The sequence below is a fragment of the Podarcis gaigeae genome (genome assembly GCF_964106915.1).
Source record: "Podarcis gaigeae genome assembly, chromosome: 1".
Taxonomy (NCBI): Eukaryota; Metazoa; Chordata; class Lepidosauria; order Squamata; family Lacertidae; genus Podarcis; species Podarcis gaigeae.
Genome location: NC_139678.1, coordinates 85,976,046 through 86,000,306, shown reverse-complemented (window position 1 = coordinate 86,000,306; position 24,261 = coordinate 85,976,046). Strand labels below are relative to the sequence as shown.

Below are 24,261 nucleotides of genomic sequence, written 5' to 3'. Positions count from 1 at the left end.
TCCAGAATCTGTTTCAGCGGTCATCTTTGGCATGTGTAAAATAATAGAAAAGAGTATCATTGAGCATGTAAAAAGCACACTTGCCTTCCTAGGACAGAGATTGTGAGCCTTATGAGCTCTGTTTTTAGATTTGAACTACCAACTGAAAACTGATTGGAACATTTCCCAGCAAAAGGTAACAGGCCTATTTTGCTTCTGTCTCTCCTTGCTTTGCTAACCCCCTTGGGCTCTGACATGAACATCCTTTCCCTGATTTAACTCGCAAGATAGCTGCTGTACTCCAACAAAGCTGTTTTTGACTCTTATTGGACACCAGAGTAAAACCAGAGCCCTTCCAGTCGCAGCTTTGTGTTTCGTTTTTCTGCCTAGGTAGAGGTACCTATCCACATCCTTGAAGGGGACTCTGCTCTGATTACCTTCCAAGGCATAGGCTTCGATCCACACGTTATGGGTGAATCAGCACAATTCGACAAAGTGGTTTGTGCTGCGACAACACCAGGTTCTGCCAAATTAACAGTGCCTGGCCTGGTAAGTATCAAAGGATGGTGTGCTTCTAGCATGGAAGAACGTTGGAGGGCGTAGAACAGAGATTTCAAATTGTATGAGCCCTTGGCACTGCAACAGCTATACTTCTCTGTGTAGTTCTGTTTCCTCTTGAGTAATTTCTTGTGTGATCCTCCTCTCACCCAAACAGCAATGGCTATCTTTGTGCAATTGGTTAATTTAAACCAGGCCTATGCAATTTGTGGTCCACGAACCACAAAATCAGTGTTGATTTTTCTTCAAGAACCAGGCATGCAATAGTAGTCTCCTATCATACTGCAGATGTTTCTGGGTTTGCATGTTTTGAAGAACTTCTTTATGTTGTGATATGAACCAGCAGTTTTTTACTGGATAAACCATCTGTTCAATTTGCCCTGTGCTGTTGTCTTGCCAACATGCATTCAGATTACAAGAGCCTCAGTAATGCAATTTTAATTCCACTTCTGTGGCCTATTTTGTTTGCGATTTCTTATTAATTTTCTAGTGCTGTTTGATTTGCTTTGTTTTAAAATGTTAGCCTCCTTGATCAACTATGATGTGCCCACAAGTAAGGATGAGTAGCGCTAGGCTTTGCAAACCCAGATTGTTTCCGAGCACAATTCAAAGTGTTGGTGCTGACCTTTAAAGCCCTGAACGGCCTCGGTCCAGTATATCTGAAGGAGTGTCTCCTCCCCCATTGTTCTGCCCGGACACTGAGGTCCAGCTCCGAGGGCCTTCTGGCGGTTCCCTCACTGCGAGAGGCCAAGTTACAGGGAACCAGGCAGAGGGCCTACTCAGTAGTGGCACCTGCTCTGTGGAACGCCCTCCCATCAGATGTCAAAGCGATAAACAACTACCTGACATCCAGAAGACATCTGAAGGCAGCCCTGTTCAGGGAAGTTTTTAATATGTGACATTTTTGTGTATTTTTCATCTTTGTTGGAAGCTGCCCAGAGTGGCTGGGGAAACCCAGCCAGATGGGCGGGGTACAAATAGTAAATTATTATTATTACTGCAAGAAAGTAACTTGCAAATGAGTCATTGCTTTTTGAGAATTGAATGCTGCTTGTTCAGTCATCTCTGGGATGACACACGATGCTCCTTTGGTAGAATTCTATGGCCAGCTTCAGATTTTGCAAGTGTGGTGTGATGGCTGCAAAAACCAAACCAAACAATTCAGTATTATTGAAAGATTCATGCCACTGCTGCAACATTTGTAAATGGAAGCCACAGGGGTTGATTGGGATTGCATGATAGAATTCAAATGCCAGAGGCAGCAGCTGCAGCAGCGTGCAGGGATATAGCATGCTGCCCAACCAATCTCCACAGTTGCTACTTATAAATTTTATAACTATGGTGCGGAGGCCTTACCATGTAGAGCCTTTTACCAACGTTGAAACAAGCGAAGTCAGTCTAATGTGACTATATAGTATGATCCGTTATATATTCAACAGTAGGGAGGTTCTGCATGTGACACCTGAAACATTATTTGAAAGCTCACATGCTCTTTCTCCAGTGAGGCTTAAGCTTTCTCTGAAAATATATTCATCATGAATGCAGTGGTGGTGATGGATGAGTAGAGCCATCTCTTTTTGGCCAAAGCAGGAAGTGGGGCAGAGGTGGCATGTGTTGCTACCACCATGACTTTCTCCTTCCCTTTGGGTAGAAAAGAACTGGGAGAGGGGGGAGAACTGGATGAGCACAGAAGGTTGTCCCCTTGAAGTAGCTGGGGTTTTGACCTATATTTGTGTGTTAACTAAGAATTCTAAATCTTACTGAGATGTTGGTGGGAGGTTTTTGAGATCCCGGTTAACCCTTTGCTTCAGCTACACTAGGAGTGTTTTCACAATCTTCCCATACGGATGCCTCCTACTAGGAAAGCATTGTTGTAACTGGATCACATCTGTAGCTGAGAGTTTTATGAAACAGGCTGCTACCACTAATCTGTATTTTTTTAGACATGTTTCATGCATATAGTGCTGCTTAAATGTCTGCCACTGGTAGCACTGTGCTAGCTTCCTTTCAAGGGGAGGGGTGGGTGGGGAAGGGGGAGACATGAGATCCCATCTTGTTAGGATAGGGGATCACCCTCTGTTTATTCTCTTTGCAGACGGTGTACTTATCTCATCCCCGGATTTGTTTTGGCAACATCCCAGTCTACAGTAAATGCAGCCGACTCTTTTTTCTCAACAATGCCTCCGAGAATGAGGCAATTGTTTTTTCTTGGCACACTGGGACTTCCAATTCCATGGTGGTGAGCTTCATCTGTCTGATTGCTCTTGGTACCCTTTGGCAGTTTTGTGGCTTCTCCCACTGTGATGCTGGAGTACTGAAAGCCACATACCCTCCTTTCCTAACGGTTAGAAGCCATAGCCCTGAAAACATTCTGGTGGGGATCCATTATGCACTGCTAATGCTTCTGACAACCACTTTCTTTGTTTCAAGGTAATGGACATTATTCCAGAGACTGGAGTTGTGCAGGCTGGGGAGAGCGTCTCATTTGTTCTCACACTGTATGCTGGTGAAATTCCATGCTTCTACAACATAGATTTGATATGTGAGGTGAGGATTAGTGTGTACTTTAGATCATCACTTCTTTGAACACCAAAACCCAAGGATGTTGCTAGATTACTGAAATATACTCGACTCCTATTACATTACCTACTCCTATAGTACCACTGTTGCATATCACCTAGAAACTTATTGTATGAGGTGACAAATACATACAACAAATGAGGATGCTGTTGAGCAGGCATGGCTCAATTTGCCCCCTCATAATTTCTCAGGGTGCTGCAGTTGAGCTTCGTCCTTGGTCCAAACACTTGTAGTTGCTGCTCTGCAACCACCTTGTTCCCTCTTTGATTGTGTGTTAACTAAGAATTCTAAATCTTACTGAGATGTTGGTGGGAGGTTTTTGAGATCCCGGTTAACCCTTTGCTTTGATTGGTTGGACAAGTTATTGTTTCCACACATTTGGTGTATAAGGTCAGAAAATAAAGTCAGAGTTTTGCTAGAAATTCATACTTAGAAGACATATGTCTATAGGCAGAGCAGGTTTTTCATCATCTCAGTGTACTGAAGTAGCAGGAGTGCAAATTTGCAGAATGCTGAGTTAATCATAGGTTTGTCCCCTGTAGATTTTTACCCAGCACCCACTCGATCAGTATGAGAAAGAGCTGCAAGAATGGGAAGCTGAGAAGGCACGCCAGGCTGTGGAGTTCACCATCACAGAGAAAGACCTGGATACACAGAAGAACCTAAAACAGTTTCCAGTGGTAAGCTGGCCTTCCAGAGAGGGAGATTTTAGCACTGAAAAAAGAACAAGTACAGCTTCTTTGGATGGGTTTTCTGTTCAAAGTGACACCTGTATCACATGATTCTATTGGTGTTTTGCAAGCACATGTAGGACAAAAAGTGACTTAAGTGAAGATATGCATCTTTGTAGTGGTAGACTGGTCAGGCACAAATGAGACTTGAGTCCAACAATTGAGAAAGCTATGTGAGTGTTCAGACTTTACACATATGTATTTTCAGCCATCTTCTGGTTGCTTTCCCACATACAGTTTCCAAATGTAAATCGGGGGGAGACAAAAGTGATATTAAGAACCTATTAGCAACTGAGCTGCTTTCTGTGGGGCAAGCCCAAGACATTGCAGCACTTGAGGTGGAAAATCCAAGCGGCATCCTCCTCAAATTAATTAACCCAGGACACAAGCCTCCAGGAAGTTCTCCTGCACAAACCTAATTAACGACTGTTCATTTCAGTGAAACTTGCACAGGAGAAATTCCAGGCGAATTATCCCCGTGCATTAGATCTGCCTGCTTCACACTCATAAAAACTCATCTTCTTTGCATTCATGTCAGATACAATGCTCTGCAAATTTCCTCTTCTGATGATAACACTTGTCAGGATTCCTGCATTGGCACCTGTCCTCATCTATCTACATATGCTAATTTGCATGTTGAAAATAAAGACAGGATGTTTAGGGCCCCTCCAGACTACCTGTTTGTTGAGCATTCATCCTTATTTGCTTGCAGGGTGTTTATATGTGCTCCTGTTAGGCGCTTGTCCATCCCACTTTACAACACATTTCCCCATCACATTGCAAATGACAAAAAGTCTGGGGTTTGTTAAGTGGATGTGCTGCTTTCATCCACTGTAATGGCACAAACCTAACATTCTGCTATGCACTTGATTTCCTCCCACAAAATACTGACATTCTGGAGGTGCCTTTTAGATGGAGCACATTAAGGGAACAGAAAAAGAAGGGGGGACCACTTCCATAACTGTTCTGCAGTTTTATGCAAACCGTGTCACGAGTTGGCAGATTTTCACACAAGTTTACTAAATTCCTGCCATTCAGCACAGAAATTCAAGGCCATTTCACAAGTTACGTGAAGGCAAACTTGGATTTTTGGTTAGGATACACTCAGCAGGCAGCTGCAGTCAATTACACCTCCCTGACTAATGTACTTGTACATGTTATATGAAAAGGCATGTTATAAAGCACAGCTACATGCCTTTTCAAAAATGCAGAGGAATCTCAGGAGGCTGTTGTTGTGAGCAGAAGAGGAGCAAGGGAGAAAAGAGTTTTGAACCTTTTCTCTGTAGGCAATTTCCTCGAAATCTCTTACACACAGTTGTTGTGATTGCTATGTTTTTAACTCTGAATTTTCATTCTGTTTGCAAATTGCAAGCTATTATTGCATTAAGGAAGGAAGGAAGGAAGGAAGGAAGGAAGGAAGGAAGAATTTCCCCCTATGTTGTTCCAGATTATCCATCTAGAACCTCACACGGGGCAAAGCAGTTTGAGGGGGCAAATGGCTGGTACAGAAAGGGTTAAACCCCTGCTCCATTGACTGTTGCGCCTCTCTGCTCAAAACTGCACCTTCCTTTGGCTCTTTTATAGTAACAAACAAAATTGCCAGGGCTTTGTTATAAACATTTGCATATACTTTACTTTGCACCATTGAGTACCTTACTTTATATCATTGTGTAACAGCATCATGGTTATGTTTACTATGATTTTCTTCCCTTTGTTTAGGGGGCTTCAAACTTGGCATCAGGAAAGCTTTCTGCCACACATCCAGTGATCCGGAAATACAAGGTAAAAAGTTGACTATTACCTTCTCTGAAGTGGAATATGTTGAGATTTCTGAGGGTGACTGATAGGGCTGTGAACCAACGGGGCTCTTATTTCAGAGCTAGGATGCTTGATTAAGAATTTGGCATTTTGGTGGCAGAATGGAAGTGCCCACGCACACAGAATAATTGTGTGTTGCTATCAAAGCATTTGTTGGGTCTGTTTTGACTGTACAGCTTTTCTGTATTATTTGAAAATGCTTTGCTGCAGGGTGGGTAGCAATCCAGTATGATGATCAGGAAAAGTGCATTTTGGGGGCATATGGATTATCCAAAAACAAGAGCTAGTCCCCACCACTTTGATGTATGTGTCAGATTTCTGTCTGCCTTTCCACTACACTGCATAGTCCATTTTAAATACTGATTTTGTAGTTGTGTCCCATTACTCCCCTGCTCCCCAGTGGTTTAGGTGAGCTGCCTGCCTTTTGAAAATGTTTACTGAACTACCACTTAAATGTTGATGTGATCCAAAATCTTTGCATTTTTTAAACAAATGTATTGTTTGTGTGTGTGGGGGGGTGCTGTGGTGGTTTAATTTGCAAAGCTGCTCTGGGGAGGTATGGGATCAAAAGTTACCACTACCAGCCAATCAGTGCTGTGCAAAAACAGCTTCAGCTTCCAGCCTACAGAATCAATCTTCCTTAAGAAAGGAATAGTCATATAGTCTAACCACAATGTGGCAAGCAGGCTTCCTGGGCACAGCAACTACTGAGAAGAGTCATCTGGTGTTTTGGAGTGTGTTGTCATCAATATGCTGAGGACACATAGTTCTGTTTCTCTGCATGGTAAACCAGTGCCTGACTTTGGTAATGGGCTGGATAAGGGTCAATAAACTGAAGCTCAATCCAGCTTCTTCACTGTTGGGGTGGTTCTTCTGTCCAGAGAAGTTGCCTGCCCCATGCTGTGGAACTGTGTTTCAGCAGTGATTTTGCAAGCATCCTTGCTTTTGACTTTTGGAGGCCTCTTGAAGACTACTTGCGCCAATAGACCTTTGGAGCCAGCCGTTTAATTTTGATTAGCCTTACTGATTATCTGTATTCTTGAATTTTTAATTTCATCTTTAAATGATGTTTTATGTTTGAGCAGTATATACTACCTTGATATTTGGTGATATAGCAGCACAGAAAAAAATTCAGAATATGTATATATATATATTTAAGTTAAGTGGTGCTTGGACGGGAATCACAATTCTGCTGAAGGAGCAGGTTCTTAGCTTGAGGGTACTCCTTAGTCCAGTAATGAGCCCCTAAGAATGATGTGGTGAAGGTTCTGAGTAATTACTGTATTTTTTTATATATAGTCCATTCTTTTCTCCACACATTTGTGTTTGAGAGTGAGGTCTATGCACAGCCTAATTCATGGGAGAACCAAGATGAAGGCTGAAAATTGGAAGTGTGTATAAAACAGAAAGAAACCCCAACCCCTCTTTTAAGCAATTTGTTCTGGTGTTGGTTGTTATTTAATCTGTATACCACCCTTCATCCAAAAAGACAGGGTGGTTTGCAACATACAAATACAAAATGAGAACACAAAATACATAGTGGTGGTTGGCTTTGGAGGGCTCCAACCCACTCATTAAAGAGTGCCTTTTAAAATCTACCCCAACAGACTCTTCCACCCATTAGGAACATCCATGTGCCTAACCCTCCTGCCAGCCGCAGCCAGAGGAAGCTCACAAGGAACAAAGATGCCAGCAGATTGTGGGTGAAGCCGGAGCCCCCCAAGCCCTTCCTCATGCACTTGGGGGTTACAGCCAGGTCACACTCAACTGATGACTACCTGGTCAACTTCCCTAATGACCTGCCCCAGCACTTCCTTTTCCGGTAAGGCCTTCCCCTGTCCCCAGGTCCCCAGGGGAGATGTTGGTTCTCTGTATATTCTCCTACAAGACAAATAAATGAGATGCTGTTTGTTACTGGCATCCAAAACAGTTTTTTTCAAAAAGCAAGGGGGTGGTATTCAATGCTGGTCTTACTCAGAGTAGACCTGGTGAAGTTAATGGACATTATTATTAATAATTTATATACTGTAATACTGATATGCTATGATGTCTTCTGAGTGGTTTACAAGTATAAAATCAATCCATAATTAAGAGTACACTAAAACTTCCTTTATTAAAATATACAGTAACACAAATAATTTAAAAACATAACAATTAAAAACAGTTAAAATAATATCACAAGTTCAGTTCAGGGGAAGCTTGCTTTACAACATGACCAGCATATTAATTTTAACTGCTCTACACCATCTACTCTAGGTAGGACTTAGTTGATACAACCCAATGCATAAGGAAATTGTGAATCTTACGTAAATCTCACTCTTACGAAAGCTGCTTTACATGTTGTTTTTCTTAACATTTGTATGTTGGAATTGAGAAAAGCAGTGTGTGAGTCTGATTCCTTCCAATCCACTGCTGTGGATTGTGGGGAAATTTAACAAACTGAGCCAGAGGACAAAAATCTTGGCTTGTTTCTAGAGACCCTGTGGTTCATGGCATTCTTGTATCATTTGACAAGGCACTTTAATTCTCCTTGTTGCCCTCTTTCCAGCCAACTTAAGAAGACGACAATCAGAAGGAATACGCTGAGCAGAAGCAGGAGCAGAAGCAGGAGCAGGAGCAAGAGCGGATCTCCAAGTTTGATGGCGTTAGCAAGCTGCACGGAACAGGAGGCACAGCTAGTGACAGACATGCTGTCGACAGTGATCAAGTGGGTGGCTCCTCAACCAGAATCCTTCTGCTCAAAGGCAGAATATGCTTTCATAACAGTCTGCTCAGATGCATAGAATTGCAAGGCTAGGTGTTTGTATTTGTCACATTTGCCTTCTTTTCCTCCAAGGTGGTCAGCAATAGTGTACAGGAGTTATTACACTGTGTCCTCACAGTAATCCTATGAGGTGGGGAAAGGCCATAGGGAATGGGTGTGGCAGGGTACATGCTTGTCATGCAAAAGGTCCCAAGTTCAATTCATGGCATCTCCCAGAAGGGCTGAGGAAAGACTCCTGTCTGGAACTCTGGAGAGCTGTTGCAAGTCAGTCAATAATGAGCCACATGGGCTCTGGATAAGGCAGATTCCTATGCTCTTGTGTGGATTAGGCTGAGATTTGGCATTATCCAAGGCATGGAGTGAACCTCATGACTGAATGGAGATTTGAAAGTCAGGTTGTCCTGGTCCAAGTCCACTTCATTGTAGTGACTAAGTAACATGGAGGTAAATTAGTTCAAATTCCTGCAGGAGAGGGAAGATTTAATCAATTGTGGACATTGGGTGAAGGGCAGCATACAAATTAAATAATAATAATAATCACCCTAAGATTACTTAGGGTGGTTCACAACAGAAAAATACAAAATACATAAAACAAAGACAAACCAATAACCCCCCTCCCACAAACCCATTAAAAAAGCCATCAAATGTTAACCAGCCAAGCGCCTGGTTGAAGAGAAATGTTTTTGCCTGATGCGAAAAAGGTGAAGGGACCAGGCGTACCTCGCTAAGGAGAGCATTCCACAAATGGGGAGCCACGACAGAAAAGGCCCATTCTTGTGTTGCCACCCTCCAGACCTCTTATGAAGGAGGCACATGAAGAAGGGCCTCAAATGATGATCACAGGGCAGGGTCAGTTCATAAGGGGAGTGGCAGTCTTTTGAGCTTTTGCATCTTTTGCTCTGCTTTCTTGCTGATAATTCACCATGACATCTCACTGCAGCCAATTTTACTAATTTAGTGTGATGTGGGGGAACCTATATTCAGGGAAGACTTCCAATACCTTTTTCCTACACGTATCCCTTCGGATGTATACCTGGATAGTCTCAAGGGGACGCTGGCTTTTCATATTCCCAGGGTTTGGGGGCAGAGGGCAACAGTGTGACAAAGGCAGCCAGCTCTGTCTTTCATTCCAAAGTGAATTCTCTCCTGACATTCTAGGGGGCTGCTGGAGGAAAGCCAGTTCCAGGAAGCAGTGATCAGAAGCCTAGCAGAGCCCACACCCTACTTCTGCCAGTTCTGGAGTGAGGAGTCAGCCAAACAAAAGCACAGCCCAGGTGGTACCTCTACAACACCAACTTCCCCAGAGTTTAGCCCTAAGTGTAGAGCAGAAGATGAAGATGCTGGAGGAGCACAAGAGAGATCTCCTACAGAAACTTCAGAAGCTCAAGAGAGTCTAAGTGTCATTATTCGGAAGGAACAATTCCGGGAGCAGAAAGAAACCATTATCAGGTGAGCCAAATTGAGGGGCATATCTAAGTAGGGGTTCTCAGCAAAATAGCTATACTCTGGTGACAATACTTACGTAATGCGAAAGATGCACAGAACAATGGGCAGGATTCAACAATGTTTTTGAGCTAGTGTCCTGACTTAAAAAATATTTAAAAGAATGCCACTCATTCCATGTCCCTGCGGCTCACCTATGTCCTTAAAATGCTAACTCTTGCCACAATATCCCAAATTTCAAAATATTGCTAAGCGACACATTTTAGGTTATATTCTGCACTATCAAAGTACCTGTTGCTATATCATGGGATGCATTTCTCTTCCTCAACAAAAGCCAAAAGCAGCCATTCATGTCTGTGGGAGAAAGTAAAGCAGCTATAATTGGAGACATTGAAGAGGTAGTGTAAAACTTGGGCCTCATCCCAGATGTTGAGCCCATCAGTATCTGAGATGGAGGGATGGTTTTTTTCCCTCCACTCCAGTATATTCTCTTTAGAAAGCAAAGGGACAAATACATTTCTATGGGAGAAAGAAATGAGACTGCAGTCTGGCACATACTTGAGTTAGGGACAAAATTTACTCCCTTCCCTGACAGGGCTGTTGCTTTTCTTTTGCCCATAGAAGTGAGCAACCCCTGACTTCTATGGACATCTAAGAGAAAAAGTAAATACAATCCATCACAGTGATGATCCTACTACTCTGAAGTTGAGAAGGATTTCAGTGTATTAGAGAGAAGCAATGAATCTGTGCCTAAGCTTCAGCCTAGAACCTCTCTTACATTTACTAGCCTGGTGTATGTGTGCTGGTACTTTCTGAGTCCCATCATAGACATTCAGTTCTATATATGGATTCATCTATTCATCTGTCCTGTCTGTGAACACACCCTTTCAATAAAACTGGTTTAGCTTTTTTTCATTCAGGCCAGTGTGCCTTTGGTTCGTTAGAACTTTGCCAACTTGTCAGCTATGCTATTAAAAAGGTAGCGAGTAGGGTGGGCACTATTCTGTAGTACCATTCTGTAAGCATGCTTGGAAACACCAACTTCCCTGGACAGGGAGAACTGAAATGCTCTTTTCTCTAAAGGTTGCCAGCATTTTCAAATCTGACTGAGATGGTGCTGGAAAACACCATCAGAAACGTTCTGGTGGAGGCCAGTCGTGGGGAGGTAGTGCTGACAGCACGACCCAGAATCATTGCACTCCCTACTGTTTTCTCCCAAAAGTGAGTAACGGGGTATGGAATAATAATAATAATAATAATAATAATAATAAATTAATATTTCATTTTTGTATGAGTCTAGAACAAAAGGATAGAAGAACTTGGTTGATGCCTATTTAGTAAATATGAAAGCTTAGTAGCAGAGGGTCATTTATGTCCTTGTGGTTGGAATGTTCGTCCCTCTTTTCTTTTGTATGCTATTGGTTTCCTTTTTTGATTGTCTCACCTTGTGGTGTGATTGGCCTGCTCAGTGGCCATGGAATGGAAGCACAAAAGATGAGGAAAATGGGTATATGGTTGAAGTTAAAGGAGATGGTGAATAAAGGGAAAGATGGCTTGGAGGAGGAAGAGGTGGAGTGTGGTGAGTGCTGTGGGTGCTGTGGCCTCAGGTGCAATTTCGAGAGGGGTTAGGCTAGGCTACTTCCTTGGCTGTGGTGCTTGTCCAGGGGAGGAGAGCAAGTGAGTGGGCAGTATTACTGCCACCCACCTTCCTTGCCTGTGGCACTCCTTGTGCCCCGTGGCAGCAGCTCTGCTGGTGGGTTACTTCTGACCCGGCAGCAGACAGCAGAAGTGTTGGTCACAATGTTGGTGGTAATTATTCATTGGCCTTCTGTGTTCAAGACAGAACCCTCCTTGGTTGTGAGGCGCATTATGCCTGGCTGCAGTAGCAGACATGACCCGGTGGTGGAGGGCAGGAGGAGAGTGGGCAGCAGCTTCCCTGGCACTGCCAGCATACACTCTGCTGCTGGCCAGAGGAGAATGGTAAGAGGTAAAAGCAGTAAGGAATCCACTAAGGTTAAGCCTGGAGAGGGGTGAATCAGTCAGAATAGAAGGTTCTCATGGTACCTGCTGCTACACAAGGAAATCAAGCAAGAAGGTATGAGAAGTGTGCCATTCGGATCCTGTTAGGTGGTATCTTCCCAAGGTCTCTAGCAAAGAACATGCCCAGCCATGCTCTTTAAGTCAGAAACTGGACCTGGGGCTTTAGAATACTTTCTTTAGTATTATGAAGTTGTAAAAACTGAAATGAAGCTTTTTATTTCAGGACTATCAGTCCCATTGCTCCAATGCACAAACCGTCTCTGCTCCACCCCACCACAACACCACTGACCTGTGCCTCCAGAGAGAACAAGGACTCTGAAGGGCAGCGGCACATCATCTTGCCCCCCTAGGGGCTTGGAGAACTCTGGTACCAGACAAGTCCAGTATTCACATCTGGCTAGTCCCTGTAGGAGCCATGGTGCTACTGGAAAGCTGCTTTCTTGGAGGTGGGTCAAACAAAGGAGAAGTGACTTGCAGAGAAACTATGTGACCCTACCCTATTCAATAATAGCACGGGATCTTTATCATGCAGCCTTCAAAATACAACTCTGGTTTGCACCAAAGCAGAAGTGGTTTCACTTGTGCCATGTGTGAGAGAGATTATTTTTCAAATTAAGATGACTTTGTTTTCATCTTGGGAAGCCTCTTGTATTGTAAATGTTCAATTTTCCCTCCACCAAGGGGCAGTGCAGTCTAGTTTGTCAGCGCTCCAGCCTCCGCAGAGGAAGCACAGGGTGCACTTTTCCTTGCTGCTACGATTCCTACATAATGAAATCTGGCAACCAGATATGCAAGCCACAAAGCCTTTCTGAACACTAGGAACCAAGATTAAAATAACACAAACTTGACGGAAAGCCAACTGGGGTGGCCTGAGCCTCAGCATGCAGTTGTTTAAGAAGCAGGCTGTTTATGGAGAGACTCTTCATTCTGTCATTCCTTTTTAGTTTCCAGGAGCTAGAGGTCTGCAAACCTTGAAGATGTTGGTTTTTTTTAAGGCTAGATCACCACACAAACATTTTCAAATTGCTATACATTGTTGGGCTTGGGCCACTGAGCTCTGTAACAGCAGCGTGTTGCAGTTTCTAAACATCACCAAATATACTCTCCTAGCAGCTTGATTTGCATCTTTCAAAGATCTCTTTTGAGTGTCCTGTTTTTGAATTTGCAGAGGTATCTATCCAAAATGTGTTCTAAGTGTAAGACAAAATTGTTAGCATAACCTCAACACACATAAGCATCTATGAAAACTGGAACAAAGAATTTGAAGTGTGAGAGGTAGCATGATCTGTTCTCTGTTAAGCAGCAACCAGCCAGCAGACTGACAATAAAGCAACGGGTACCCCATTCACTGCAATGTCTTGTGTCCAAAAGCTTTAGCTCATTATAGAATTATAAACTTTTCTGTGAATGGTGTGGACAGTAGTCTTGCCTTATCTCTTTAGGTTAATGTAATGACTATCATCCTTGATCAACACCCCCCCCCTTTTTTGACAATGCTGAATTGCCATTGTGCCAAACCCATCCATTTGCCAGAGCTGCCTTGTTCATTTTTAGCAAAGATTTTAACTTATTTCACCATCTCCTCTCAAGGGTGCCTGGCCCCAATCATTGGGGTATGTGTGGTGGTCTAAATTCAGAATTTATTGAGAAAAGCAACCACTCCCCCAATTTCCAAACATGCAATTTTAGGAGGAAGATATGGGTATGAACAGGGCACGTGCAAAGGTTTCTGCAAGGTTGGTGAGAGCAAAAATTGAAATGAAATGTGACAGGGCATGATGTACAGACATACCTTCAGGATGACAAATTCCATGCAACCAAATATTGTGCTTCTGTTTCTGGAGCAGAGGTTCCTGTGACTAAAACAGCATGAGAAGAGTACTGAAAACAGTGGCTTTATTCAAACAGCAGTTTAGTTCAACAATAAACACTTTTGTTCCCACCACACTGTCAGTACTCAAGTAGCAATTTCAACAATATCTTCAAGAACTCTCACCATCACAGACTTCTCATGCCACCTTAGCAGGGGGACTTAACACCTAAGCCCATAAGCCTTTTAAAAACAAAGTATTTGTACTGCAGCTAATTTATTTCAGAAAGTCTGAATTGGCTTTAATTTGGCATATATAGGGCGGTTCTTTTTTCCTCGGTATCATTACCTATCTTCAAACCAGGGCAACAGCTCAATTAGCTACTTGGTAGTATTTAGGTGTCAAATGGAGACAGCCTAGGAAGAATCTCAAGAGAAAGAAAGCACACGGGCAGCTATCTATCGTGGCTGGATTGGAAACACTTAGAGAGGATGCAGCCAAAGCGGCCGTGTCCATGCTGCTTAGCAGCATGTGAACAGCAGTATCTTCCCCGTTGCGCAGGTGATGGCTGAAGCTTGGTGGGAAAGGTGGGCAGGGGTGGGTGCACTGCATGGAGAGCAGCCATGGGTTGCGTACACGTGAACTGGAATATGGTCTGATGTGATTAAATTATTGGGGAGGCTGGCTGCTCAAGGCCTCGCTGTTATTAGTAAAGCACCTCTGCTCTGTTCTTTAGCCTGCACATTGCTTCTCTTTTCTGTGAGCTGTTTTAGCTAGCTGCCTTGAGAGGGAGACTAACTAAACCCAAGAGAGAGCCCCAGAGCCAAGCTATGCCATAGCTGCATTATGTGATGGCCAGCAGCACCATGCTAGGCCCTCAAAAGGAAGCTGAGCATGGAGCCTCCAAGCTGTGGAGCTTCAGGGCCAAACGAACATGACAATAATTGTGTGAATGCAATTACTGTGCGCTTCCCCCTCCTTATGTAAATAGCAGTCACAGTCTGAGGATCCTGTGAGATGTGGAGAGCAGTTTAACACTTTGCCTTCCTGCCACATTCCTGGTCCCAAAAATGCCTTTCTGAAGCTGCTATTTGCATTTCAAGTGTAGAAACCTCTCTCTCTCTCTCTCTCTCTCTCTCTCTCTTGTTTTTAAGCCTGGGTCAGCAGCAAGGAAGCTGAAGAGTTAAACTCACCCCTCTCTCCCCACATGGTGTACATGTACATAACTGAAAAGAAAAGTGTACATTAATTGTAGTCATGTAATTAACATCTAGTTGGCAGTCAAGTTTAGCCCTGTGACTGTCTTGCTTACTCCCTTGCAGGATCACAAAAATAAAACCACTCATGTTTGAACCACAAAGTGCTGTTCTATTGTAACAGCATAATGCTGAATAAGAAACAAATAAGTGCTTTATGCAGCCAGGATCTGGTGCCTTGCCAGCAATCTAGCTTCCTGGAATTGCTGCTGGAATTGCTGTTTGCCATGAGATAGTTTCTCAGGGAGAAAAAAACCCTCGCCCAATCTGGGGGAGAAGGGTATTAGCTAGACACCAACCTTTGCTCCTGTGCCTTTAACATAAGTTTGAACAGATGTTGGTTGTGAAAATGATTGCCTTTCTACCTCGACAAGCTGCTTCTACACATCACACATCAAGCAACAGTTAAAAAGCACAAGAGCAGGCCAGGTTGAATGTGTTTGTATTTGGTCAGCTGGCAACCCCACAAGCCATGATGCAATCACTGTAGGCAATCCGACTCCCAGCCTATGACTGACTATTCTACCTTATTCACTCATCTCCCCCTCCAGGAAAACACACCTTTCTTAGTTTGTCTATTATTTCCCCACCCACTGCAACACTGCTTTTATTTCTCATTTGCCCTTTAGTATCTCCTAGACACCCAAGCTTCATTCATTTTTTATTCTCTATTCCAAAGAGCATTATATATAGTCAGCGGCTCTTCATTGTTGAAATAATTGTGACTGGAGATACAAAAACACAGAATTATAAAAATACTTCTGTTCAAATGTACTGAGAGGGGAAACAACTTGCTCATTTGTATGAACCATGTTTCATACTTTTCTGAGCACAATTCAAAGTGTTGGTGCTGACATTTAAAGCCCTAAACAGCCTTGGTCCTGTATACCTGAAGGAGCGTCTCCACCCCCATCGTTCAGCCTGGACACTGAGATCCAGCGCCGAGGGCCTTCTGGCGGTTCCCTCATTGCGAGAAGTGAGGTTACAGGGAACCAGACAGAGGGCCTTCTCAGTAGTGGCACCCACCCTGTGGAACACCCTCCCTTCAGATGTGAAGGAAATAAGCAGTTCTCCTATCTTTAAAAGACATCTGAAGGCAGCCCTGTTTACGGAAGATTTTAATATTTAATGCTGTACTGTTTTTAACACTTGATTGGGAGCCATCCAGAGTGGCTGGGGAAACTCAGCCAGATGGGCGGGGTATAAATTATTATTATTATTATTATTATTATTATTATTATTATTATTATTACCACAGGCCTGTAAACAGAGCAATCCAATGCATGTCTACTCAGAAGTAAGTCCCTCTGAGTTCAGTGGAACTTGCTCTCAGGTAAGTGTGTATAGGATCACAGCCTAAATATGTAAAGGTTTATCAATACACAAATTATCTCCTGATAAATTGATTCTGGATATATGGTTTAAAAAGCAAGATTATGAAGATGAGTTTTTAAATATGTATTATGTAGAAGAGATAAAACACCATGATAAAAATTTAATGTTTTAGGATTCACAGAGTCTAATTGTTAGTTCCATTCTGCTTTGTCTTGTACAAATTTTATGTAATGGGGAACAACAACAGGAACATGCACTGATACAAAGACAAACCCCTATTTGCTTTTGTTTTCTACTTTCTTCTACTATTAAAAGACTAACAATGTAAATAAATTTTGGAAGATTATGGTCTAATATCCTGTGAATTGCTATATAAAAGGGTGTGAAATCTCTTCATAACTCCAAAAGAAGATGGATTTTGCATCTATCTCAGATGCAGGGCTGGATTGTGACCTGCATAATTTCAGTCTCCAGTTTATATTGTGCAATCTGGATTCCAGCTTGCAAACAAAATGTTGCAGCTTTTGTAGGATCATAATTCACAAATGTGGGAGCGTGTTGAGAAAGAAAAAGATTAACCAACATATATAGAGCATCTTTCATAACTTCATGCAACAATTTTGAATGTATCTAACATATGAGGTGAGGTGTTTAGCCAACAATCTTCCACTGTTTTCATACACTTCCTAAAATTTACAGTAACATTTAGTTCATTTTAACTGTTGCTTTCACATAGTGCACATTCCTGCTTGGTTTTCCATCAGTGGTTATGCCCACCAGAAGCCCAGACCCTTTGCACAATTGAATATCCTTCCCCCCCCCCCATACATACTGTTTCTCAAAGAGTAGCCTTTTGTCCATCGTTGGTCCTCTTGTTAAATGGGTGTGTACCAACATCCAGGTTTTTTTGGCAAATCACCCCACCCTGGAGCCTTTTGATTGTGGAACACAGTTGTCCTTCCTTCACACTGAGGCTCTGCAACAGGGAAAACCGGTTTTACCAGTACACAGTCTTCTTGTTGCTGGCAAATCTCCTACCCTCACTCTATAAGCAACATTTTTTTTTATTAATTGAAGTGTGTTCTTGTGTAATCGTCATGGGCACATGTGCCTATGACATCACTTATGACAATCAACCCCCCAAGCAATTGTAATGAATTTTAAAGGGTTAGATCCCCATTCCTGATTTCAATGGAAAATGAATATCCCTATTCCCTGGTGCCTTGCTGGTTCCCCAGATTCAAAACCCATATTTCCCCCTCTACACTGGAACCCCCCTCTTTTGTTTAAAGCAGTGATGGCCAAACTTGGCCCTCCAGCTGTTTTGGGACTACAACTCCCATCATCCCTAGCTAACAGGATCAGTGGTCAGGGATGATGGGAATTGTAGTCCCAAAACAGCTGTTTGGCCATCACTGGTTTAAAGTAACAAACATTTATAATTAGTAGGGCTATAGTTCTTGCTACAGGACCCATTCAAACAGATGCACAAAGTAAACTGGCAGAGAGCATCATGCAGAATGTTGGTCCTTTAAAAAGATAATTCCACACTCAATGACTGAACATGCATGAAGCCCAGATCCTTCTTGGTCAAGTTGCTGCCCAGCCAGGGACCTTTTGTTTTCTAACACATAGTAGCATCATTTAACCTGTTAGGGTCACTGATTAATGTCCTGCTTCCTAAATTATACTGTGTGTGGATTCTGATCTGAATTATAACTGGTGCTATCCCACTGTCATTCTTGATGCAAGTGACATGTTTTAAAATGATATCCACATCAATACATATGTGTTATATAGAAAAGAGTTATCTTCATTTTTTAAAAAACAAACTTCAAAATAATAGTTATTTCAATTCATAGTCTTGCTTTTAACAATAAATGGGACAAGACAACCTGGTGAATTTTGACATTAGATGGACAACACACACCTATTTCATTTTACCACAAAATGTCTTGCCAAAACTTTGTCCAAGGTCAGAATGCTAAAAATCAATGATGATATCCATGTCTTATGAGGACATTGCCATCTTGGATATCATTCTGCATGTACAGTACAGCTACTGCACATTTCTATCTAAGATGACAACTCAGGCACAAGGACATATTTGAGAGGCAAATTTCACCAGGAGCAGCTCTTTCCAGCACCACCAGCTACAAGCAGGGGGTACAACAGTTGTGCATTTCCCACCTGACAGCCTTTGGGGGGGGGATTCTTTGGGCCAGGTGTGATCCTCAGACCTGTTAAACATTTAACACCTGCTGTATCTCTCCATTGTTGGTCTGAAAAAGAGAAAGAACAAAAGCAGTGGATGGATCACCTGTTGGCAGGCTGTTCTTTGCAGGCTTACGATGATGATGATGATGATGATGATGATGATGATGATGATGATGATGCTTTCCTTCAGGCAACTGGTGTGTAAGGGTCCAGTTTTGTTGGCTAGGACAGGGTGTCATTCTATGGCATCCTTGCTATAAGTGGGGGTTGGGGAATGGGGAAGAACATCAGTAAGACAAGATGGAACATCATACTGGAGAATGCCTGGGCTGCTTTAATAAATCTTTTGAGAACATGGCACATCCCCTGGTATATAACAAAAAAACAGGTAAATTGTTTGGGGAAAGGAAAATGCTTTTAAGGCCATTAGAATGTCCTGTACTGTTCATGACAGTTCCAACAAAATACAATGCAGTGGCTGCTGGCTGGTCCTTTCGGAAAATAAGGCCCTGTCCTCTGTTAGTCCCACCTGCCTATCTTTTTATTTAGAACCATTCCAGAGGGTGACACTGACTGCCCGTGTTGTCCTTGAAGAACTCAGCAGGGAGAAAGAAGGGGACAAAACAAGAATTAGTTGGCTCTGCTCACCATTGTCTCTTGTTCCACCTACAGTTTGGGCTCACTGCCTTCCGCCCCAGTAGTTCTACTGTAACAAAGTAAACCAGAGCTTTCCAAACTGTGTGGTGCAACACATTAGTGTGTCAGCTGCAGTGTGTAGTAATGCTCTTATAAGGTAGTTTAACCTCCGGTTTGCAAGTAAAACTGAGTTACTGTGTCACAAAATGATGTATGTCTCCAACATGGAATGTTTAGAAAGCTCTGAAGTAAATGATCACCTTTCTTTCTATCATTTGAAAATCAGGGATTTATAAGAGACCGTGACATCAAGTTTTATGCAGAGGTCTTATATTGAATTTATGGCTCAATTTATGTTTTGTATAATTATGTAGAAAAGAAACACCCACCTGGATTTCTACTGATACTGGTCCCACCAATGCTGCTGGTGTTACTGCACACATTATATTGCAAGCACAAATTGAGTCCCCTCAAAAGTGAAACTAACATGCCACTTAAGGCAAGAAAATTGAGTGAGAATGTCTCTAAAATATGTAGGAAAAAACGCATTTGTCAGGGGCTCAGGAGCAGAGGCACAGGGAAGAGGGGAGATGGAGAGCGAGGGGGAGGAATCCGAGGGGAGCGTAGGAGGGGACAGTGGTCCGAGGGATTCCATGAGCCTCTCCAGCGAATCGGAAGATTCACAAAAGGGGGCGCCAGTGGCCAGGGGCAGGGGGTTCCCAAGGGGAACGCCCCAGGAGCAAGGGGGCAGCAGGGACTCCCAGAGCAGTAGTTGGAAATCAGGACCAGCTTCCCCACCAGAGCAGAGTGGGGGGGAAGAGTCCCAGGTATCGGGGCCAGTGCTTTCCCCACCAGGGAGAGGAGACGAGGCAGAGCTAACCACGCCTCCATCAGAGAGTCAGGCAACGGAGGGGAGGTCAGATCCGGCCAGTGTCACGGAAGAGGGAAGCAGTGATAGAAGCAGTGTAACGGTTAGGAGAAAGGTCACTGGGTTGGCGCGAGAAACAAGTTCAAATGTACAGGAGCGCGGGACAGCAGAGAATGAGGATTGGGAACCGGGTCCTAAAGCCCGCCGGAGGCAGGGGGAGGAGCTAAGCGACTCAGCGTCGGAGGAGTCTAGAAAGGGCAATGCCCCAGCGGGCAGGAGGACCCAGAGGAGGAGAGAACAGCGCAGAAGGTGGAGCAGGGCTAGGATCTTAAACTGGTGCGGAAGGGGAGGTGATTCAGACGGGACTTCGCCGATCTAAGGTCTAAGACGTAGGGCAGCACGCTCTGGCGTTGAAATGGAAACTAAACTTCAATAAAGACTTTTGTACATTACATTAACCTGGCGTTGGTCCTCTGTGAGCTGGGACCTAGAGGCAGCTCTGACAGCATTGTATGGTGTTAGGTATGTCACTAATCTCTTTGTCCTTAAGATTTCCAACTGCAAAATGGGAGCAAGAGTAATAGCACAAATTCGTCTTGAAATCAAGTAACATTGTAAAGCATTGTCCACCCTGTAAGTGTTATCTAAATAAGAAAAACCACACAGTGTCAAGTCATCCTGGAAAAAGGGCAAAATTCAATGAAAAATTAACCTCTTTGAATTCCTACCAGTCTTTTTCACACACACACACACACACACACACACACACCCCAATTGCTTTGCTTCTTCTACTTTCCTTCTTATACTTACAGCCTACAGGCACTTCTGGCTGTCACACATACACTACAATAACAATCAAGAATCTTGTGGCAGGCATCTGAAAGAATAACAAATTATGACATAAGCTTTTCATGGACATCAGATGCACCTACACTCTGCTATAGTGATCATAAAGTCTACAACAAAGGCTGCACCCTTCTGTTTTATGGGACTGCTGGCACATGGAAATTTCAGTTTCATTTCTGACAGGCTACTGTAAATGATGTGCAAGTCCGCTCCAACCTTACAATTTCATTGCTGGCATAGTATACAAGGGGAGAACTAGGCATTATGGAAAACACAGGAATGCCTCTTAAGGCCAGAGGTCCCATGTCTATTGCCCCATGATGTGGATCAAGGGATGTGTGTGTGAATGCACAGTATGATGGTATCATTACTAAATATTACAGGGGAAAGGAACTCCAGATGTGGCAGCTGTTTTGGGCAGCAGTTCTGTGCTTTGGATAAATTCTAGTTTTGCCTGGAGAGACTCCATTCAGTGTAGGTTCTTGGGATGCAGAGCCCCTAGCCACATTGACTGCAGGCTGCCCAAGGGCCTTAACTACCAGCACTGTTTTAGGGCAGGGGTCAGCAACCTAAGGCCCATGGGCTGGTAGCGTCCTGTAGAGGTCATTTGGCCAGCCCATGAGCTGCCCCTGAACCAAGCTGCCCACTCACATGCACTAAACCGGCACAGCGCCTTGCTCCCGTGGCGCCGAAAATCGCATCTGCACAGACGCAGATGCTGAAGAACGCAACTGTGCAGGCGCATACACATAGTATGAGCACATGCTCATTCACGGGCGTGCAATCCAGCCCACAGAGGGATCTCTGTGGGACCAATGCGGCTCAGGCAAGATAAACCTTGTTGACCCCTGTTTTAGGGGTTTGGGTTTTTTTAAAGCTAAAATACTGTTTCGTTAGATGACATCCATTAACTCAGTTTGGGAGTATAGTTTAATCCTGCAACATGAAACCAGAAATGCATTCCCAGAACAGGCAACTCACACACTAGCTTTAATGTTTCCTTTCAGTCACATAAAGCTGCCTTAACTACTAGAACTCAACACTCTCTTCCAAGTCCCTGGCTCAGAAATCTCATTCTCATGGCCTTTTTGGTTTCCATAGAGAGAACTGTCCCACTGACTTCAGCAGTGGCTCTGCCAATGCTGATGTTGTTTACAGAAGACCAAGGGGAGAGGGATCCCAAGGAGAGAAGACTTTTGTCCAAGCGGAATGACTGTAGATGTGTAGTAAAGGTTCAAGTCCACGCAGCATGAAATCACTGGGTAGACCTTCAGGAAGTACACCTCTTGCCTTGGTGCCCAATATGTAAAATGGGAGGAATATATCATAGCAAAATGAAAACTGTAAAAAGCACTTTAATATAATTAAAGGGACTAGGCAAACGATTAATACAAAGACTGAATCTTGTTCTCCAGCAGAAGCCCAAGCATACAGTCACCTCCCAAGCTCCAGTACATTGTGTGCAGTTCTTTTGCTCGACCGTCTCCAAACTGTGCGTAATGTACGTCTGTGTGTGCGTGTATAAACACCACGCTGAGTTACATTCAGTTTGTGACTTTCTCCAGCCTCTCACTCCTCAATAGTGCACTCAAGGTACTCTTCCCACTTAGGCCTGATTTGAATTTGCTGGCCTCTGCCTGGCACAAATGGGCAACCTAGCTTCCCTCTGGTTTGCCTTCCAGTGCCAGCGGTGTGACAAAGGGAACTCTGCACAGCCTCCTCTCCTGTTCTCCCTCCCAAAGCTGCACATTCAAGCCCGATTCTCCTTGGCACCTGCCAATCCCCTTGCACCTGAACCAGGATGTGGACGTTTTACACGTCCCTCCCTCGGCCATGCCCATCCCCTCCTTCCTCCCTTCTCCTCCTGTGTTCCCAGCAGTGCCATACACCTGCCCAGGACTGCGCTCCCTCCCTCCCCCCTCCCCACGCTGCCCGCCCTGGGGCAGCGAAGTGAGAGAGGCAGGTGGGCGGAAAGCGACAGCTGGTGTTGTTCCAGGGAAGGTTTAATGAGCGTTGCCTTCCTTCCCTCCCCCTCTCTGCTCTTTGTGCAGCGAGTTGCCCGGGCTGCTGGCTCTAATCAACCCCATTAGCAAGGGCTCTGGTGCTAATCTGGGGGGCTCCTGATGCCCCCCTCTCCCCCCACCCTACATGCCTGGCTTGCCTTCCTGCCCTGCTGTGTCAATATTTGCCCTGAGCAAATGCAGAGCCCATGACAGGTGTGCAGGGGAGACGGCACTCTCTCCTGGTGACAACCCAGCCCTCGGGCTCCTCCATGCAGCCCCCCACGCCCTGGCCCCCCTTGCTGCCTGCCAAGCCAGAGCTATTTTTATCAGGCCTATAAAAGCCACCGCAGGGCCAGCATCACCCTCATTTTCCACTTGCTCGGCTGGGAAGGTGAGTCCCTCACCTGGAGCTGCCAACGTGTCACTGGAGCCAGGTGAGATGTTCCCAGGCTATTGCTCAGCAATGCCGGGGGGGGGGGGATGGGCGCTGGGAAGAGGAGACTGGCGGCTGGAGGCTGCCCCAGTAGGGGTTTGTTATGGGTGGCTCAACAGCCCAAATGCACAGGGGCTTCTGCTGTGCCCCAGGACCATCCCTGGTACTTGGGGAAGGGGGTGGGAGAGAAAAGGGAACCTGCTGGGGTGCCTGATTCAGCACTGCACTTCTCTGCCTTCGATAGTTTTGCCAACAAGAGAGAATTTAAGCATATGCAGCTTCTCCCATCAGGGTGGGAAGAGAAGTTAAGCTTGGCAAAATTCTCCCCTCTGTCATTATTTTTAATTGCTTACAGCAACGTGGCTACCCAGTGTGATTCATGAGTCAGAGGAAACGGAATCTGGAATTTCCCTTCTCCAGGCAGCATTCGGTCCTACATTGTACTGGATATTTATTAAAGGCAAAGAAAACCTATCCTGCACTAAATCCGAGGGTTTAGTTCTGCCAGACATGACCCCTGCCTCTCCTTTTCTTTTATTCGTTTATTGTTAAGTATTTTTTTACTCCTGCCCCCATTTTTCTTTTATTTTACCATTCCCTTCCACCATCCCTTTTCCTTTCCTTTCCTTTCCTTTCCTTTCCCTATAAGCTCTTTTTCTTCCACAGATACCTCGGCGTTCCCTTCCAGGTGATGCTCTGACTGGAATCCCATGTGGCGGCTGGGGCATATTTCGTGGCAGAATGACATGGCAGGAATGGGCTCCTTCACACATCTCCAGTAGCCAGTCCCCAGGCTATTGCTGTGCTTGCCTCGCGTCGAGCCCCACGCACAAGACCTGACGTGAATGTTTTGTTCGTTCGGCTCGCGTTAGGCAGGTCCAGCCTATCTGCAAACACATGGCATGCCTGCACAGTGGAAATGGGTGACATGCATGTAGCATAC

At 44.3% G+C, this 24,261-nt stretch overlaps 2 protein-coding genes and 2 long non-coding RNA genes across 8 annotated transcripts in view; 2 read left to right on the top strand and 2 right to left on the bottom strand.

Annotated features, from left to right (window-relative positions):
• The window catches only part of CFAP65 (cilia and flagella associated protein 65), a 40,105-nt gene extending 26,247 nt beyond the window's left edge, over positions 1-13,858 (top strand). For all 5 annotated transcript variants that reach the window (XM_083731517.1, XM_083731518.1, XM_083731515.1 and 2 more), the window contains 10 exons: positions 370-528; positions 2,633-2,776; positions 2,968-3,084; positions 3,660-3,797; positions 5,568-5,630; positions 7,274-7,488; positions 8,215-8,373; positions 9,589-9,879; positions 10,957-11,094; positions 12,137-13,858. In XM_083731517.1, the coding sequence (XP_083587643.1) occupies positions 370-528; positions 2,633-2,776; positions 2,968-3,084; positions 3,660-3,797; positions 5,568-5,630; positions 7,274-7,488; positions 8,215-8,373; positions 9,589-9,879; positions 10,957-11,094; positions 12,137-12,263 (1,551 nt within the window). In that variant the 3' untranslated portion in view covers positions 12,264-13,858. The remainder of the gene's footprint in view (positions 1-369; positions 529-2,632; positions 2,777-2,967; positions 3,085-3,659; positions 3,798-5,567; positions 5,631-7,273; positions 7,489-8,214; positions 8,374-9,588; positions 9,880-10,956; positions 11,095-12,136) is intronic.
• LOC310852634 lies at positions 8,380-14,936 on the bottom strand. The gene is made up of 4 exons (XR_014568330.1): positions 14,918-14,936; positions 13,706-13,772; positions 10,165-10,227; positions 8,380-8,892 (listed from the first exon to the last, which is right to left on the bottom strand). It is a non-coding gene; the product is annotated as an uncharacterized lncRNA (long non-coding RNA).
• Positions 14,937-17,105: 2,169 nt separating this feature from the next.
• LOC310825260 lies at positions 17,106-23,720 on the bottom strand. Its single transcript, XR_014555201.1, has 3 exons — positions 23,290-23,720; positions 18,636-18,786; positions 17,106-17,291 (listed from the first exon to the last, which is right to left on the bottom strand). It is a non-coding gene; the product is annotated as an uncharacterized lncRNA (long non-coding RNA).
• Positions 23,191-24,261, top strand: part of CRYBA2 (crystallin beta A2) — a 34,377-nt gene continuing 33,306 nt past the window's right edge. Inside the window, exon 1 of the mRNA XM_083753662.1 lies at positions 23,191-23,195. The gene's annotated coding sequence lies outside the window, so the exon portion shown is untranslated. The remainder of the gene's footprint in view (positions 23,196-24,261) is intronic.